This window comes from Nycticebus coucang, chromosome 12 (assembly GCF_027406575.1).
Source record: "Nycticebus coucang isolate mNycCou1 chromosome 12, mNycCou1.pri, whole genome shotgun sequence".
Lineage (NCBI taxonomy): Eukaryota > Metazoa > Chordata > Mammalia > Primates > Lorisidae > Nycticebus > Nycticebus coucang.
In genome coordinates, this window is record NC_069791.1 from 50,020,921 (window position 1) to 50,041,001 (window position 20,081).

The 20,081-nt window shown below is 38.8% G+C and overlaps 1 protein-coding gene across 4 annotated transcripts; it reads left to right on the top strand.

The window, feature by feature from the left end:
* Positions 1–350: 350 nt before the first annotated feature.
* Positions 351–20,070, top strand: CLEC7A (C-type lectin domain containing 7A). 4 transcript variants are annotated; one of them, XM_053557522.1, is made up of 6 exons: positions 351–484; positions 3,356–3,471; positions 5,435–5,533; positions 9,516–9,676; positions 10,404–10,522; positions 17,493–20,070. In XM_053557522.1, the coding sequence occupies exons 2-6, from the start codon at positions 3,369–3,371 to the stop codon at positions 17,623–17,625; spliced, it is 615 nt and encodes a 204-aa protein (XP_053413497.1). In that variant the 5' UTR covers positions 351–484; positions 3,356–3,368; the 3' UTR covers positions 17,626–20,070. The 4 variants fall into 4 exon arrangements, with proteins under 4 accessions (XP_053413497.1, XP_053413496.1, XP_053413498.1 ...); XM_053557523.1 differs by lacking the exon at positions 351–484 and adding an exon at positions 6,869–7,006 and having other exon boundaries at positions 3,318–3,471; positions 9,525–9,676; XM_053557521.1 differs by lacking the exon at positions 351–484 and having other exon boundaries at positions 3,300–3,471.
* The last annotated feature ends 11 nt before the right edge of the window (positions 20,071–20,081 follow it).

Here is a 20,081-nt window from a genome sequence, read left to right on the forward strand (position 1 = left end):
ACACCTGAGCTGGTAGGTTCGAATCCAGCCCAGACCTGCCAAATAACAATGATGGCTGCAACCAAAAAACAGCTGGGCATTGTGGCAGGCACCTGTAGTCCCAGTTGCTTGGGAGGCCGAGGCAGGAGAATCGCTTGAGCCTAGGGGTTGGAGGTTGCGGTGAGCTGTGATACCACAGTACTCTACCCAGGGTGACAGCTTGAGGCTCTGCCTCAAAAAAAAGAAAGAAAGAAAAGTACAAACAGCATAAACTAGGCCATAAATCTTATGCAGGAAGAAGGGGCGGGGGGCAGAAAGAGGAATTAAAAAAAAAAAGTCTTCAGCTGTTTGTTTTGGGGAAGTTGAGTACCGTTCATGCCAAGCCCTCTTCCCTACTGCAAAAGTGTTACGGAGGGGACTCTCTCCTCACCAGTTTATTGACTGGGGTTTGCTGATCTTTGACAACACTCAAATGTCTCCTGCATTCTGCTATTTTCAAAATCAGGTAAATGAGAGGAGAAAACAGTATTTTGAGATGAATGGTCTGCCATTTTTCCTCCTTTGCCAGAAAAATAATAAATTTCCCTTTTCTTCTTCTCAGAACCCACTTGTTCTTATCCTATCTGATCCAGCCTCCAGCACAGGTACTGAATTTTTGGTTACAGATTCTGGCGTTCCCCGGGCCAGACTCAGCTTCCCAGTGGGATGGCACCTGCCAAAGCAGCAGGGAGCAGCCTGGGCCAGGGCCTTGGGTCTGCACTAGGAGAAGCGGCTCCTTCTCAGGGTGACAGGACATGAGACAGTCTCAGCAACTGCCAGGGCATGTTTTAGCTTGGGAATACACTCGTCTCTGTCTCCCCAAAGTAGATGTAGCTCCTCAGGACCTGAAAATTGAGGAAAAGGAAACAGATTTGGAAAGGGTCTGGGCCCCAGGACTTTTTGTTGGCTAAGTTCCCCAGGTTGCACCCCAAGACCCCCATTTCACTCATATGGGAGGTTTATAGACCTTCCTGCTTGGTGGCAGGGCATTTTGTCTGAATTTGTTTGGAGATACCCATGACTTCCAGCTGGGATGGAAGTCAGCAGAACTAGGAAACCTGGCTTGAATTTGGAATTCATTTGCGGTTTGCAGGAAGTAGGGTGACGAGGCCACCATTTGGGAAGGATGTACCTACCAACCCTGTAGTGCATTTGGGGTGCACAGTCATTGGGGTGCATTTTGTTCTGTTTGGATTCTCATTTGTTTGATAGAGCCCCTGGCATTTTGAGCTGAGAGTTCTCTATATTGTCTGTGTTTTTTGTGAGTTCTGTTGCAATATGAAAAACTTCCATCTGAAAGTCCTTTGGGGCTAATTTTGTCTGAATGATCAACTTATAGCTGCGAACCTATGTTTAAGGAGAATGGTTTTACTGTCATCTGATATAGCGCTGGAAGGCAGAAGAAAGTAGCTTTAAACAAAATCTTGAAGTATGGCTTGAACTTGTAGACTATCTCACAGCTGGAGTCCTACAGTAAACTGTCAGAACTCCATATGGATGTGTGTGGTGTATGCGTTTAGTTACGCTTTGTGCCTGACCCTGTGTTAAGTTTGTGTCTACATGGTTCCCGACTGGCTTATAAAGGAGCATTCATACATTAAACAAACAAACACAAACACTTTTTTTGTTCATGTGAATTGAGTAATATTTGGTAAATAAACCAGGTTATCAAAAAAAAGCATTATTGGTAAAGTAAGAGTAAAAGTATTTTGAAATTGTAAGCAAACATTTTTGCCCCGGTTTTACTGGACTTCCAGAAATGAGACAGAAAAGGGATGGTAAGAATCATTAGCTGTAGTTAAATGACAAAAACCTTTTCCTTTTAAAAGCTCTGTGTTTCTGCTTATGCCCAGGAAAAAATCTGTATTTTGAGATGAATGATCTGCCAATTTTCTACCTTTGGCAGCAAAGTAATAAATTTCTTCTTACTTCTTCTCAAAAAAAAAGTCACATAAATGGGTTGGACATCTCCGTGGTTTCCAGCAATGCAAAGATGGGTTTTTTCCATATTTTATTGATCTGATCATTGCCAGGGGAAGCAGAAGAAGAAACAATCAAACATTTAGCATAATATTTCAGTCTGAGAGCCCTCCATAAACTGTTACTTGCAACAACATAGGTGTAGAGAATGACGAAAGAAACAGTGTAGCATAACAGGAAAGATCATGAGTTTTGTAGCCAGAGTTGACCTTGCTTTGATGCCTTGCTCCAATTTTTTAATTAGCTTCTAAAACCTGAGCAAGTACTAAATTTTCTTTGTCTAGGAATGATAATACCTACCACATAGACCTGGAAAACCGACATTGAGCGAGAGAACATGTAATATGTAGCACCTAGCTCATTGTATTGTTCAATAAATAATTAATGCATGTATTTTGGATTTTTTTGGTTTTGAGACAGAGTCTCACTATGTCACCCTGGGTAGAGTTCTGTGGCGACACAGCTCATACCAACCTCAAACTCTTGGGCTTAAGTGATTCTCTTGCCTCAGCCTCCCAAGTAGCTGGGACTACAGTCGCCCACCGCAACATCTGGTTATTTTTCTTGTTTTTGTTGTTGCAGTTGTTGGTTAGCTGGCCCAGGCTGGACTTAAACCTGTCAGCCTCAGTGCATATGACTTGCATCGTAGCCACTGTGCTAAGGATTCTGAGCCAGCATTTTGGATTTTTAATCCTTGAAAAATCCCAAAGAGACGTGTTTGCTCTCTCTGTTGTTACAATAATGCCCCCACCTACTCATGGCATCCTTTGTACACCTATCTGTGGGTTTTCTCTATTAGGCAATGAGCTTCTTCACAGATATCATTTTTCCTTGTATCCATCTTCAGCTTTTACCAATTGAAAAGGTGGGTGTCCAATAGGTGATTACTGAGTAAACAAGTTGGTGAATAACTGGGTGAATGCATAGTTACAACAAAGTGTGATTAATTCAAAATGCCAAAATTGTTTAATAGTTTTATATAGGCAGAGTCAATTAATGATGTCAAATTCAGTTGTGAGAGTAACGAAGGCAGCATGAGACTTTAATCTGTGAATTTTTCTTATATTTAGTCTGAATATAAGAAATATATTCAGTCTGACCTATCACTATGCTGCCTCTTAATTTTCCTAAAAGTCAGTAGTACCAGAAACAGGATCTAGAGGTACAGATGGGAAATTACCACAGAGTAGTTTTCATTTCCTGCTTTTGAGTATCTGGTTGGCCTACTTACACCCACCTTGTTAAACCTCAGCAAATGCCCATCCCACACAATTTGACTCATAGATTTTCTTTTATCCACAGTAGTTATCTTAAAAGCAAAGAGGAAAGAGGTCCCAAATGCTTTATCTACTCAGAGGCTCTCCAGAACAATGGAATATCATTCAGATTTAGAAAATTTGGATGAAGACGGATATACTCAATTATACTTCAAGTCTCAAGGCATCACCAGGAGAGCTGTGGTCTCAGAAAAAGGTATTTTTTTTAATTTATCTTTATCATTCTCATTTCCATCCACTAAGACACCTAAGTGGAGAAAATTTGAGAGGCTTGCGATTTGGAGAGCTATTATTGTTACTATGTATATTTTTAAAGGTTTTGGGGAGTCATTGAAGATAATTTGAATGTACTTTAAGCCTTTTTTTTTCATGGAAACTCTTTAGTGGTCAATTACTAGCATTTAAATCAAATATGTATGGTGGCTGAAAATACAGTTTCTCTGTTCTGTAGAAATAGACACCTCATTGGTGAGAAGCTAGTAGTAAGTGTGATGATGATATATAAGGATGAATGAATATCTATAGGAGTGACTTGTTTGATAAAAAGGGGTAGATTATAGAAGGGAGGCCAAGGAAACTTAAAAAAAAAAAGTGTATGTGAACAACATGTAATATTATGGTAAGAGTTTGATCTAGATTTTTTTTTTTTTTTTGGCCGGGGCTGGGCTTGAACCCACCACCTCCAGCATATGGGACCGGCGCCCTACTCCTTGAGCCACAGGCGCCACCCTGATCTAGATTTTTTTAAAGGGAGTTTTTGGTGTCCCAGTGAAGAAAAATATATGTATGAGATGGGAAAAAACCCACTATCAAGACATAAGTCTTAAACAGAGATGTAAAAGGAATTAGCTGTAGAGCAGGCCGTTGAAGGATCTCTGTCTTTACGGATGGTTTAGTCCCCTTTATGATTCTCCCGGGTGGTGCCTGTGGCTCAACGGAGTAGGGTGCCGGTCCCATATGCCGGAGGTGGCAGGTTCAAACCCAGCCCCAGCCAAAAAAAAAAAAAAAAAAGTTGTAAACACTTTATGATTCTCCCATGTGACAATACTATGAAATGCCTTTACTGTTTATGATGCAAAAAGGAGAGATATGTTCTCTTTTTTGTGGTATTAATATAAAACCAGTTCCCTGTTATATTTGAGTGAGAAGTTATGAGCTTTTTCATCAGAATTTGCTTTCTTCTGCTTTCTGGTGTTTCCACATTGCACAATTACTTTCCTCTTACCACTTACGTAATTCTTTTCTTGGGCAACCTATTGGGGAAGAATGGAAAAATTGGATGAGGCAAGAGGTCAGGAGGCATGTGTGTTTGTGCATATGTGTGAGAGACAGTGTTCTTTAACAATAAACCTGAGATGTGCTAGTCATCTCTAAACTAGGTACAGGCTCATTTAATTCCTACAATAATCCTGTAAGATATTATTGCCCCAGTTTTCCAAAGAGAAATTTTAAAAAAGTAAAAGGAGTAATTTGCCATGGGTCATGTGACAAATAAATAAAAAGGGAAAATTACCCTTAGTAATCAGTACTATTTCCCCTGCCTTAAGATATTTACTCTAGGCTCAGCGCCTGTAGCTCAAGCAGCTAAGGTGCCAGCCACATACACCAGAGCTTGAGGGTTCAAATCCAGCCCAGGCCTGCCAAACAACAATGACAACTACAACCAAAAAATAGCCGGGCGCTGTGGCAGACGCCTGTAGTCCCAGCTACTTGGGAGACTGAGGCAAGAGAATCGCTTAAGCCTCCCAAGATGGCTGTGGAGTTGGAGGTTGCCATGAACTGTGACGCCACAACATTCTACCCAGGACAACAGCTTGAGGCTCTGTCTCAAAAAACAAAAAAAAAAAAGAAGATGTTTACTCTAAGAATGAGTAAGATTTCAGAAATCCTAGCAGTGTCAAAACCTATAGACATCAATATGAAGCTGAGATTAGGAAGATACAGATGTCAAAGCAATGTGCCAAAATTACAGTTCCAGCAACTGAAGAACAGGTACCCTATAGGTGGAGAAAGATCAGATTAATCCTTGATGACTAAGTCATCTAGGCCCCAGGGTTAACAATTCCCTTTAGAATTGGCTGGATTTTGAGGAACTGTTGAATTAAAGTGCCCCACAATCCATCATCCTCTTTATGCAATTTCTGCTCTTGGCTCCTTAGGAACGCATGCTGTCTCTCCTACTTGGCGTCTCATCGCCATGACTTTGGGAATCCTGTGCTTGATAATACTGGTGATAGCTGTGGTCCTGGGTACCCTGGGTAAGTATTGTTGGGGGAGATTGACAACAACAACAACAGATGTTTAGTGAGAATTTATCATGTGCCAGGGCACTCTTTTAAGGGCTTGACATGCATAATCTAATTTAATTGGCACATAAACTACATTGAATTGGTGCTATTAGTTCCTATTTTACATATAGGGGAAGTAAGTGACTAGGAGTTTATTTTATTTTTCCAGGGTTATCCAATAGTTGGTGGTGGGGCCATGATTAGAAATTTGGGGATCTGTGTAAAAATCTCATACTCTTATATTACTTTACTACCATTCTTTTTTTTTGAGACAGAGTCTCACTTTGTCATTGTCAGTAGAGTGCTGTAACGTCATAGCTCACAGCAACCTCAAACTCTCAAGTGATTCTCTTGCATCAGCCTCCCGAGTAGCTGGAACTACAGAGCCCGCCACCGCACCTGGCTTTCTATTTTTAGAGACAGGGTCTTGCTCTTGTGCAGGCTGGTCTTGAACATATGAGCTCAGGCAATCCACCCACCTCGGCCTCCCAAAGTGCTAGGATTACAGGCGTGAGCCACCATGCCCAGCCTTTACTACCGTTCTTGAATAGCTGGTTTCAAAACTATGCAATTCAATGAATAAATTAATGGGAAAAAGCCCATGGAGCTGAAGAATGAAGTAAAATATGGTGCTATATTTCTGACCAAACCAAGTCACTAAAGAGACCATAAGCTATTTTTATGAGTCTCATGATTGAAGACAATTGTTTTAGCCTTGATTTTTAATACTCCTTTGAATATACCAGAAATTTCCTGAGGCACTTACTAAGTAGATATTTTGTGATGGATGAATATCTTTCCTGAGATTTCGTACCTAATGCATTTTGTTATCAATAAAATAATAATTGTGCCTTCAGAGAGTCCTCATGATATTCCTTAATTAGTCAAGTGAATATATTCTATGTTATAGGTACTGGGAAGGTTCTCAAAGAGCTCTCATTGTTGCATAACAGAAGAAAAATGGAAGATTTATTACTATTTTAAATCTTTCGTGGTTCCAGCTGCCCCTGCCACTTGCCCCCTGTTGCCTTCATCATTCTATTTCCTCTTCTTTATCTGCTTCCTTTTTCTCATTTTTACTACATCTCTTTTATTGAAGTTATTTATATCTTTCCATCTATATGTATATTCTATCTATATATCTATCATCTTTACTTCTCCACCAGCAGTATATCATCTATCATTAATCAAGAATGTATCCCTTTATATTTCAATAATATATGAGTTTGGGGATTTCAATTTTCAAACAGCAGAATGACTTATTTTTTCCCCCCCTGTCATAATTGCTGTTGTTGGTATATGAAGCTATTTGGAGATCCAATTCAGAGAACAACTCATTGAAGAATGACAGCTCTCTACCAAGAAATAAAGAGAACCACAGTCATCCCACACAATCATCTTTAGAAGAAAGTGTGGCTCCTACCAAGGCTCTCAAAACCACAGGCAAGGGCATGGTTAAGGCATACCGGAATCTTGATTCAAGAGGGTTAATTGCTAAGGCCTGGGATAGTGCTGGGAAGAGAGTGTGCCTAAACTCAAAGGAATGCACACTTATCAATATTATTTTAGTGTAATGTGTCCCTGTTATATATACAAGGTAACTTCATAAATGCCTCATGTACTTGCATGAACAGTTCTAAGTTGGACTGTTTTTTAAATCAGTAACTTATTTATCACTGGCTATGTGTTTATACCTATATACAATTATATGATCTGATGCAAAGGGGGAAAAAAAGCATTGTCTCCCCTTAAGGAATTGACATTTTAAAAGTGATACAGGCCTGGTTCAGTGGCTCACACCTATAATCCTAGCACTCTGGGAGGCTGAGGCAGGTGGATTGCCTGAGCTCACGGGTTCAAGACCAGCCTGAGCAAGAGAGAGACCCCTGTCTCTAAAAAAAAAAATAGCCAAGTGTTGTGGCAGGTGCCAGTAGTCTCAGCTACTTGGGAGGCTGAGGCAAGAGAATCACTTGAGCACAGGAGTTTGAGGTTGCTGTGAGCTGTGACGCCAGGGCACTATACCAAGGACAACCAAACGAGACTCTGTCTCAAAAAAGAAAACAAGAAAAAAAAAAACCCCAGTGATATAGTTAAAATAAGAAATAGAACATTAGAAAGGAAGAATGGCAGGGAAAGAAAGGAAAATGTTGTCAAGAATAAAGAAGCTGGATCGAAAACATACAAAGGGATAGACCTAACATATATGTATTCCTGAAAACTCATTAAATTTGTCTCCAATCAGACAATTCCTTGATTTAATTATAATGTTACATATAATTGACCTTTGCTTCTAATTCCATCATAATTAACAATGACTTAATATTTTCATAGCAATTTTCTATCTTTGAACCTACACTTCTTCATATTTTTATGAAATAGCTAATAATATATAACAGTGGTATTCTATAATGTGAATAATTGTCCTTATACTTTTCTTATTTAGTTTTTTTCTTTGCAGTTTTTGGCCAGGGCTGGGTTCGAAATCACCACCTCTAGCATATGGGGCCGATGCCCTACTCCTTTGAGCCACAGGCACTGCCCTAATTTTCTTATTTTTAAAGTCTTATTCTGAAATGGATCTCACATTATAAAATAAGTCACTTGAAATTCTAGTGTATCTTATTTTTTTTTTTTTTTTGAGACAGAGCCTCAAGCTGTGGCCCTGGCATCACAGCTCACAGCAACCTCCAACTCCTGGGCTCAAGTGATTCTCCTGCCTCAGCCTCCCAAGCAGCTGGGACTACAGGTGCCTGCCACAACCCCAGGATATTTTTTGGTTGCAGCCATCATTGTTGTTTAGAGGGCCTGGGCTGGATTCGAACCCCCCAGCTCAGGTGTATGAGGCTGGCGCCTTAGCCGCTTGAGCCACAGGCACTGAGCCAAAATTCTAGTGTATCTTAATGATTGATTTTGAGTGAACTGATTTTAAAATGTTATTATAGAGAAAGGTAGTTCTGAGCAGATTTGAAGGAATGAAAGACAAGTCAAGAAGAAAAAGATAGGGTTGAGCATGGAGGCTCACACCTGTAATCCGAGTACTTTGAGAGGTAGGAGGATTGCTTGCAGGATTTCAAGACGAGCTTGAGCAATAGCAAGAACCCATCTCTCAAAAAAAAAAGAAGAGGAAGAAGAAGAAGAAAAAGAAAGAAAAGAAAAATCTCCTGATTTCCTGTGGTTGGTAGTTGATACCTATAGTCCTAGCTACTTGGGAGACTGAGGCAAGAGAATCACTTAAGCACAAGTGTTGGAGGTTGCTGTGAGCTGTGATGCCACTGCACTCTACTGAGGGTGATATAGTGAGACTCTGTCTCAAAAAAATAAAAAATAAATAAAATTGCAGTGAGCTATGGTGCACTCTAATGTGGGCAAAAGAGACAGACCATGTTTGAAAAACATAAAAATAATGAAGAAAAAGAAGAAAGAATAAAAGGATAGTTGGCTCTCTAAACCAATGTTTATAGTTAATCACTTTTAAATTTAAACTTTATTTTAATTTTTTTTAGACAGAGCCTCAAGTTATCACCCTGGGTAGAGTGGCGTAGCATCACAGCTCACAGCAACCTCCAACTCCTGGCTCAAGTGATTCTCCTGCCTCTGCCTCCCAAGTAGCTGGGATTACAGGCACCTGCCATAATGCCCAGCTATTTTTGGTTGCAGCCATCATTGTTGTTTGGTGGGCCTGGACTGGATTTGAACCTGCCAGCCCAGGTGTATGTGGTTGGCACCTTAGCCGGTTGAGCCACAGGCGCTGAGCTTAAATTTAAACTTTAAATAGAAAGATTTGAAAGTATTCTCTTCTTTAGAATCATAACCCTATAGTTTGAATTAAGATGAAATATAATAATGGCAACTCACTGATTATTTATTAAGTGTGGTTAAGATGAATGGCGCTTGCACCAAAAGGGTGAATTGGTATGCTACGAACCTCATCATGCTTATCTTTTATTTGCAGGAGTTCCAGGAGTGTCTTCCAGCTCTTGTCCCTCTAACTGGATTATACATGAGAAGAGCTGTTATCTATTTAGAACATCACTAGACTCCTGGAAAAGCAGTAAAATACAGTGCTCTCAACTGAACTCAAATCTCCTAAAGATAGACAGCCCAAAAAAATTGGTAAGTGTAAACTTCATTTATAACTGGTCTGTATCGAGGAAAAAAATAGAGGGAGTTTCTAGGTAATGACAATTTTCCCTAAGAGAAATTTATTGTAAATGTCCTTTAATAATAATAGCATGCATTAAGCAAGGAAAGTGTAAAGTATATGGTATATGCTTTTATTTTTTAATTAACTAATGTAAGACATAAAAAATTTAACTTTAAAACAAATCCTTTATTTTTATTATTGTTATTTTTTTTGAGACAGAGTCTCACTCTGTGCCCTTGGGTTGAGTGCCATGGTCTCATACCTCGCAGCAACCTCAAACTCTTGGGCTCAAGTAATCTTCTTGCCTCAGCCTCCTGAGTAGCTAGGACTACAGGCACCTGCCACAATGCCTGTCTATTTTTTAGAGACAGGGTCTCACTCTTGCTGAGGCTAGTCTTGAACTCCTGAGCTCAGAAGATCCACCCACCGCAGGCTCCCAAAGTACTAGGATTACAGACGTGAACCACTGTGCCCAACTAAAACAAATCTTTTAAAACATGCTCCATGTCTGCATGGCTACAATAATCAGGCCATCATTCATTTTTGTGAGTTTGTGTTTCAATTTTTAATTAGAAACTCCTCCCCCTTGTCATCATAATTATCAAGAAAGATAGCAGTAATCATATTAGACATTTATAAATCTTTCTCTCTCTTTCTTTCTCTCTGATGTGTGTTTGTCTTTCTGTTTCACTACAGGAATTTATAATTAAACAAGTGTCTTCCCTACCTAATAATTCATTCTGGATAGGGCTTTCTCGCCCTCAGCCTGAGAGACCATGGCTCTGGGAGGATGGATCAACATTCTCCTCTAACTTGTAAGTATCTGGAGAGACAAAGCTTCATCCTCTTTCTCAGAGAGATGAAAGTACATTAAGCAGTTAAGAACCTGAGTGCTGACCATGCATGAGAAAGAAAGAGAGAAAGATAGACTGCGGTGGAGAGAGAGAAAGAGTGGACTGGAAAAAGGAGAGGATGAAGAAGGTATTTAGCATTAGGAGTTGAGGGCCCACCTTGCGCTATCAGCATTGGTGTTCCCTTGGCTTTCTTACCAGGAGGGCATCTGGTGCCTCTTTGGAGGCATCCAGTCAGGCAGCAGTCACTGTGACTCCATATAACACTGTCATTAGGAGCATGGGCTGTGGAGCCAGGCTTTAGTTTGAGTTAATGATTGGCCCACTCACTGTTTGGGTCACATAGGGGATAAGTCATTTTTCTTCTCCTAGTCCCACTTTCCTTACCCAAAGATGAGAATAGAAAAAAGAGTGAGATGAAGAGTATAAAGGTAAAATGATTTAATGTGGTGTATTACACTTGGGGTGTAATACTATTATCAAGTTAGAAAGCAACCACATATTGCATTATAAAAAGCTATTTTAAACATATTTCACATTAGCACGATTATAGATTCACCCTTATTGTGTGTTGAAGCCTTCTTCACGACAGTTGTCATTCATTTTGTTTCTAATATTTTCAGAATATGAAATTATACCCCCTTTGGAGTGCACACTATTAGTGTGTATGCATATGTGTGTGCATGTGTGTGTCTGTTTCTCATTTTTCATCAATCTCAGGTTTCATTTAACTTTAAAAAAACAACGTTTGACTTTGTTGATTCTCTCATCTCTTTTTATTATTTCTTTCATTAATTGTTATTTTCATCTTTATTGCTTTTTTTCCACCTAACTCTTTGTGTTGAATTTGCCATTCTATCTCAAACTTCTTGTGTTAAATGTTTGACTCATGATCTTCGGTCTTTCTTTTTCTCAAGTATTTGAATTTAAAGCTACAATTTCAATGCATTTTCATTGTCATTCAGTTCAAAATGTAGTAGAACCTCTTTAAGGTAACCACTCAAGGGACTGAAACAAACTGGTCAACTTAGGGGGGTGGTCGACATAGGAACTAGGCCTATTGTACAGATACCCACATGTGCTGCTTATCCAGTCTATGAGAATTAGGTCAACTTAAGCAGGTGGTCAACTATTAAGTTCTGCTGTACTTACTGATTTCTACTGTGAGTTGTTCTTTGACCCCTGACTTATTTAAAAATGTATTTCTTAATTTACAAACATATGCTTCTAGTTACCTCTTTGTTTCAGATATCAGGCTTTGTTCCACAGAGATCACAGAGCATACTCCATGGGATTGCCATTCTCTGAGTTTTTACTTCTTTCCATACTAAGAGAATTGTGTTAATATCTCCCACTGAGATTTTACTTACAGTCTGTAAACATTTCATTTAATGTGTTGAAGCCATATTGTTAGGCACATAAAGATATAGGAATTGTTATATCTTCCACTCAGTGTTACTTTTTCTTTTCTTTTTTTACTCCTTTCGATCTGATTTAATACTTTTTATTATTCATTTTTTTCTTCTTTTAACTTTGAATTTACTGTTTTACTTATCTTCTAGTAGTTACTCTAGAAATTATAACATGTAGCTTTTGACTCCCTAAAAGCTTAACTACTAATAGCCTTCTATTAACTGGAAGCCTCACTAATATCATAAACAGTTGATTGACACATATTTTGCATGCTATGTATATTATATGCTGCATTCTTACAATAAAGTAAGCTACAAAAAAAGAAAATGTTATTAAGAAAATCATAAGGAGGCTGGGATGATGGCTCATGCCTGCAATCCTAGCACTCTGCCAGGCTGAGGCAGGTAGATTTCCTGAGCTGAGCAGTTCAAGAGCAGCCTAACCAAGGGTGAGACCCTGTTTCTACTGAAAATAGGAAAACTAACTCAGCTTTGTGGGAGGTGCCCGTAGTCCCAGCTACTTGGGAAGCTGAGGCAAGAGAATCAGTTGAGCTCAAAAGTTTGAGGTTGCTATGAGCTATGATGAAATGGCACTCTACCCAGGGAGACAGAGTGAGATTCTGTCTCAAAATGAAATAATAAATGAAAACAAGGAAGAGAAAAAATATTTAGTATTCATTAAGTGGAAGTGGATCATAATAAAGGCCTTCATCCTCATCATCTTCATAATGGGTAGCTGAGGACGAGGAGGAAGAGGAGGCATTGGGCTTACTGTCTCAGGGGTGGTTCAGATGGAGGAGGGGAGGAAATAGAAGGGAGAAGCTCTTGGTGTAACTTTACACAAACTATATCATAATGTCCGTCTGATGTTTTGGTTTTTCATTTCTTTAAAAATATTTCTGTACAGTGACAATCTTTCTTCCACCACTTGCCTTAGTTTCAGTGCCTGTTTCACAGAAGAGTTTATGTTGTGAAAGACATCCAAAGCAGTCTTGAGTAACAGGAACAATTCCCACAGACTGTCTAGTGTCAATTTGTTTTCTGGCGCACTTCTGAGTCGTCTAAGTGGTTTGGAAGTACTCGTTTCCATTAAGTTATCTTCTGTGGATTCTTTTGGTGTGGTGTCTGTAAGCTCTTGAATTTCTCTAAGATCCGTGCCTTTACACTCTTCATATCCCACCTTTTTTGCCCCATCCACAATCTCTCATGATTGCCTTGGTTGGCTCTGTTGGAATTGGCTAAGTCATATGCAACATTTGGACACAGTTTTCTCCAACAGGAATTTATTATTTTAGGCTTGATGGCCTTCATAACTTTTTCTATAATGACATTGGCGTCTTCAATGGTGTAATCTTTCCAGACTTTCATGATAATCCCTCTATTGGAGTCCTCTTCCATAGCATTGGAAATCTTTTCTATGGAGTACTGTGTGTAATGACCTTAAAGGTCCTTATAACCTTCTGGTCTAGAGGCTGAATTAGAGACATTGTGTTTGAAGTCAAGCAGACCACTTCAGCATCTTCAGTGTTGAACTCATGGGGTTCTGGATGACGAGGGGCACTGTCCAATTTCAAAAGAACATTGAAAACCAGTTTCTTCTTGGCAAGGTACTTCCTGACTTTGTGAACAACACATTAATGGAATCAATTCAGGAAAAATATTTTTTTCTGAATTGTTATCCAGGCCTTCATGTTGTACTACCCCAAACTAGTAGCTTATGTTTATCTTTTTCCATCAAGGCTGGGGAGGTTAATTGCTTTATAGATGAGGGCAGTCCTGACCATAAACTCAACTGCATTTGCACAAAACACTAGAGTTAGTTTATCCCTTCTGGCCTTAAATGCTAGAGTTTGCTTCTCTTCCTTACTAATAAATGTCTTTTGGGACAACTTTTTCCCCCAGAATGGGGCTCTTTAGTCTGTATTAAAAAATGTGTGCAGGCAGATATCTCTTCTCAATGATTCTCTTAATGATGTCTGGGAACTCATCTGCCGCCTCTTGGTTTGCAAAAGCTGTTTGTCCTGTTATCTAGACATTAATAAATTATCCAGGTTTAGATCCTCCAACTTGCTTTTTCTTTAAATTGAGTTCACTTTTTCTCAAATTATATTAGAGTCTGTAGATGTGCCTTTCTTTTTTCTTTTCTTTTTTTTCTTTATTAAATCATAGCTATGTACATTAATGCAATCATGGGGTACAATGTGCTGGTTTTATATACAATTTGAAATATTTTCATCAAACTGGTTAACATAGCCTTCACGGCATTTTCTTATGCTATTGTGTTAAGACATTTATATTCTACACGTAGTAAATTTCACATGTACCCTTGTAAGATGCACCGTAGGTGTGGTCCCACCAATTACCCTCCTTCTACCCATCCTCCCCCCTCCCCTCGCTTCCCTCTCCTCTTTCCCCTTCTTCTTGGGCTATAATTGGGTTATAGCTTTCATAAGAAAGCTATAAATTGGTTTCATAGTAGGGTTGAATACATCGGATACTTTTTTTTCCATTCTTGAGATACTTTGCTATGTTCCAGCTCCATCCATGTAAATATGTAAGAGGTAAAGTCTCCATCTTTCTTTAAGGCTGCATAATATTCCATGGTGTACATATACCACAATTTATTAACCCATTTGTGGGTCAGTGGGCACTTGGGCTTCTTCCATGGTTTTTTCTTTCTTTCTTTTTTTTTTTTTTAATTGAGACAGAATCTCACCCTGTCACCCTCAGTAGAGTGCCATGGCATCATAGCTCACAGTAACCTCAAACTCATGGGCTCAAGCAAATCTTTTGCCTCAGCTTCCCTAATAGCTAGGACTACAGGCACCAGATGTGCCTTTCTTATAGTAATCTATGCTACAATAAATGTGATGTAATTATGATTTAATACTGCATCTTCACATTTGTTTACAATTCTCTCAGGTGTCAATAGGTTGCTTACAGTCTGTGTGTACATAAGTTTTTATAAACTTTTTTTGAGACAGAGTCTCAAGCTGTCACCCTGGGTAGAGTGCTGTGGCATCACAGCTCACAGCAACCTCCAACTCCTGGGCTCAAGTGAGTCTCCTGCCTCCACCTCCCAAGTAGCTGGGATTATAGGCGCCTGCCACAAAGCCTGGCTATTTTTTTGGTTGCAGCCATCATTGCTGTTTGGCAGGCCCGGGCTGGATTTGAATCCACAGCTCAGGTATATGTGCCTGGCACCTTAGCCACTTGAGCCACAGGCACCGAGCCAGTTTTACATTTGTGTATGTTCAAGTGTTTCGTACCTCATTGCTGAATATCACGATGGTCACCAGATGTCTAAGGGGAGTACTTCAGAGGTGACCATCATGATATTCAGCAATGAGGTACATAGTACTTTTTCTAGGATAAGTTCACAAACTTTATTGTATGATCTTGTATTATGTTAGTAAATGAAAAAATGGATTAGCATCCATACATATTTTATGAATTCCTGAATCTAACCTTTTTCTTAACTTTTTCACATTTCTAGGCTTCACAGTTATCTGTGAGTTTTTCAAATGGGTTGCAAACCATCAAAAATTTTTCTATAGATCTATTTAAAAAAATCCACAGATAAGTGGACTTGCATAGTTTAAGATTAAACTGTATTTGCTTCTCATGTATCTTCCAGTTCACCTATTTTTCCTTTTCTATGGCTAATCTACTATTAAAAGTCTACATTAAGTTTTAAATTTTATTTGGTGAATTTTTAAGTTTTACAGTTTTAGCTTGGTTATTTCTACAATCCGTCACTATTTACAATTCCCATTTTTCTCCCAGCATTCTCAATATTGTCATTTAACTTTTAGAACACATTGACCATAGTTGCTTTAACACCAGTGTCTGACAATTCCAAGGTCTTATCTCACATTTATCTGTTTCTATTTTTCTCTTATTTTTCTTTCTTTCTTTTTTTTCTATCGTTGGGGATTCATTGAGGGTACAAAGAACCAGTTTACATTGATTGCATTTGTTAGGTAAAGTCCCTCTTATAATTGTGTCTGACCCCAAAAAGGTGCGTCACACAGTGTGACCCCCCCATCCCCTTCCCTCCTTCCCTCTCTCTGTTCTCACCTTCCCCCAACCCAACCATGTACTAGATATCATGTCCTCTTTATCAGAGTGGAGTACATAGGATTCTTGCTTCTCCATTCTTGTGATGCTTTACTAGGAAGAATGTGTTCCACTTCCATCCAGGTTAATGCAAAGTATGTATAGTCCCCATCTTTTTTAATGGGTGAATAGTATTCCATGATATACATGTACCACAGCTTGTTAATCCATTCCTGGGTTGGTGGGAATTTAGGCTATTTCCATATATTGACCATTGAAAATTGAGTATCACAGTTCAATTTTATCTCATTTTTCATTTATGTTGATTTATATTCATATCTGGATTTTTTTTTTTTTTTTGAGACAGAGCCTCAAGCTGTTGCCCTGGGTAGAGTGCCGTGGCATCATAGCTCATAGCAACCTCCAACTCCTGGGCTCAAGCGATTCTCCTGCCTCAGCCTCCAAAGTAGCTGGGACTACAGGCGCCTGCCACAGTGCATGACTATTTTTTGGTTGCAGCCATCATTGTTGTTTGGCGGGCCCGGGCTGGATTTGAACCCGCCAGCTCAGGTGTATGTGGCTGGCACCTTAGCCACTTGAGCCATAGGTGCCAAGCCATATCTTGATTATTTTTTGATAGTATGTTTGACATTGTATCTTAAAATACCTGTAGAACTAACGGAGTCTCACTTTGTTGCCCTTAGTAGAGTGCTGTGGTGTCACAGCTCATAGCAAACTCAAACTCTTGGGCTCAAGTGATTCTCTTGCCTCAGGCCCCCAAGTAGCTGGGACTATAGGCACCCACCACAACACCCAGCTGTTTTTAGAGATGAGGTCTTGTTCTGGTTTAGGCTGGTCTCCAACCCATGAACTCAGGCAATCCACCTGCCTCGGCTTCCCAGAGTGCTAGGATTACAGGCGTGAGCCACCACGCCTGGGCTTACAATGTGTAATATTTCTGAAAAAAAAAACAAAAAAAAACAATCGTTTTTCTGCCTCAATAAAGGAGATATTCTTTTTTTTTTTTTTTTGAGACAGAGCCTCAAGCTGTCACCCTGGGTAGAGTGCTGTGGCATCACAGCTCACAGCAACCTCAAACTCCTGGGCTCAAGTGATTCTCCTGCCTCTGCCTCCCAAGTACCTGGGACTACAGGCGCCCACCAAAATGCCTGGCTATTTTTTGGTTGCAGCTGTCATTGTTGTTTGGCGGGCCCAGGCTGGATTTGAACCCGCCAGCTCAGGTGTATGTGGCCGGCACCTTAGCCTCTTGATCCTCAGGCGCTGATCCAGGAGGCTATTCTTTTATCATTTGAGAATCAATAAAATCTAAAGCCGAAGTTCCTTTTGCAGTAATATAAACACTTGAGAACTCTTTTCATCAATACCCTTACCAATTTTTTGAGCATTGTGTAGACTGTATTCTTTATGTGTTCTAATTACCTCATTCTATTCTGTTTTAACAGGTTCCAAATCAGAAGCACAGCTACCCAGGAAAATGCATCTTCCAACTGTGTATGGATTCACCTGTCCAACATTTATGACCAACTTTGTAATGTGTCTGCACACAGTATTTGTGAGCAGAAGCTCTTGGAGTAAAGGAAAGGTGGAGGTAGGAGAGAGAATTATATGAGACAGTAAGGAGAACAGGAAATGGAATGGGAAAGAGTGATATTTGAGGTGAAAATGAATGTTGGCAATGTTGAGGGAGCTCTGCAAGCTTTAATCTTAACTGAGAAATAGGCTGGAGAGGCTGTTACTTCTGTGCTTGTCAACTCTATAGGTAGGGAGGCAAATAGTATCAAGTTCTAGTTTATAGAACCCTAGTCATGGAGTCAGGGCAGCTAAGGTTGAATTTTCATTCTGCTATTGATTCAATATTTATTTAGAATAAGCCACAGTCCTTAGAGCTTCGAAGGAGTCTTAATATCTGGCTCCTCTAGAGCTATTTTTCTGTTTTCAAAAATGTCACTGGAGCAGACATTGTGTGTTTTTATGACTTATTCCTCAATTTCTAGCCGTATGTCAGACATTTGGAGGGCAAAATACACTTTCAAGTAGCCAGTGAAGAAATGGGAAGAAAAGTCTTCAATACCATCGGAGCCATTTTATTACTTTCATCAATACAATCATGATTATGATTACCATCATCAAAAAGAAGTGACTCCAACTTTTTATTTATCAATAAATGCTCAGAGAGTACGTCCACCATTATCTCTAACTAATAAAATCCTGTATAATATGAAACTGTAGGGAAACTGCTCTTATAGGAAAGTTTTCTCCTTTTTTAAATATTATCATTCAATCCATCAAATCTGATAATGAATATAAAAAAGTAACCAATGTCATTGGCAAAAGTATTTAACATTTTGAAATGCAAAACATGTTTTATTATTTTTACAATGTGTTGTTCTGCAATTTTCATCAATTCTTTAGTAATTACTCTTAAAATGTATGATTGAAATGTAACCATGTAACCTCATGTGATAATTTGCCTCATTTTTTTTTTTTTTTTTGTAGAGACAGAGTCTCACTGTACCGCCCTCGGGTAGAGTGCCATGGCGTCACACAGCTCACAGCAACCTCTTAACTCTTGGGCTTACGTGATTCTCTTGCCTCAGCCTCCCGAGCAGCTGGGACTACAGGCGCCTGCCACAATGCCCGGCTATTTTTGGTTGCAGTTTGGCCGGGGCTGGGTTTGAACCCACCGCCCTCGGCATATGGGGCTGGCGCCCTACTCACTGAGCCACAGGCGCTGCCCTGCCTCATTTTTTTTACATATACATGTGTTTGTTAGGTTTCCATTTTTTTGCCTTCACAAAATTAAAAAGGCTTAAAATTTAATAACAATAACAATGTTTATGATAAGGAGTAGAAACAAAAACCTCATAAAGAATGAACAAACATAAATACATTCAAAAAAGGAATCAGACAGTTGCTACATCGAAATATTAAGCAATAATAATAATAATGCAAAGAAAATAACATACACATTGTCAAATAAGAGTATGTCTATTATAGAATGCTTTGACTCTTAGATTCAGTATGGAGTCATCAGTTAACTTATTATTTTTTTTAAGTCTCAAAAAATAGACAACTAATATTTATAAATAAAAGTAAAAGAAAATTTCAAAAAACAGATCATGCCAAATCTTATAAACAATAGAAAAAAGAAGAAATACTTCAAAATCATTCTACTTGATCTGGGTACACCTGATATTAAAATTGGAGAAAATATATTATTAAAAGGGGGAAATTACAAACATATGTCCCTTACAAATGAGGATGCAATATCCTAAACAACCTATTTGTTGGGTGAGGGAAAGGAAAAGAAGAAAAAGAAAAAAAGCAAGAAAAGAAAAGAAAATAGTGACTAATTCTCACATAAATTGTATTTAACTTTGACCAAAGAGCATTACTTGAACAATTTGTCTCATTTTTTTTCAAACTTTCCTACTGGTACTATTTTTATTTTTATTATTAAATCATAGCTGTGTACATTAATACGATCATGGGGCACCATACACTGGTTTTATAGACCGTTTGACACATTTTCTTCACACCGACTATTTTTATTTTTAATGGAGATTTCTATATTGTTGGGGAGTCATTTATAGTCCTCTCACGTTGATTAATATTATGTACGTAAACAGAAATTTTGTCAAGTTTCACTGAATTGTTTACTTTCAAATGGATAGTTTTATGTCATATGAATTTCACTTCAATAAAAACATGCTTGTTAAATAAATTTTGGCTACTAACTGATGTGATTGTGGGTAACAATCAACCAATTCTGCCTCCACATCTCAGGCTGCTAGTGTTATAGGCATGAGCCATCCCATCTGGCCACTGTTACAATTTGTAGCGTTCTATCTTTTTGTTTCATTTTCACATGTTCTTTACATACTTTGTCTTCAAAATTTTTACTGCTTTCTTATTTCCTATACTGCGGGTTAATACTCAACCCAATGCAAATTGATAAATAATTTTTTATTTTCTGTTTCGTAAGGCACTATACAAGATAGAGATGTTTTTATGTTTATTTTCAAAATAAT

Bases quoted from the DNA above. Each gene is read 5' to 3' on its own strand.
- CLEC7A (XM_053557523.1), top strand. From the start codon at position 3,369: ATGGAATATCATTCAGATTTAGAAAATTTGGATGAAGACGGATATACT. The intron at 3,472-5,434 runs GTATTTTTTTTA...TTGGCTCCTTAG, and splicing joins AGCTGTGGTCTCAGAAAAAG to GAACGCATGCTGTCTCTCCT. The intron at 10,523-17,492 runs GTAAGTATCTGG...CTGTTTTAACAG, and splicing joins TCAACATTCTCCTCTAACTT to GTTCCAAATCAGAAGCACAG.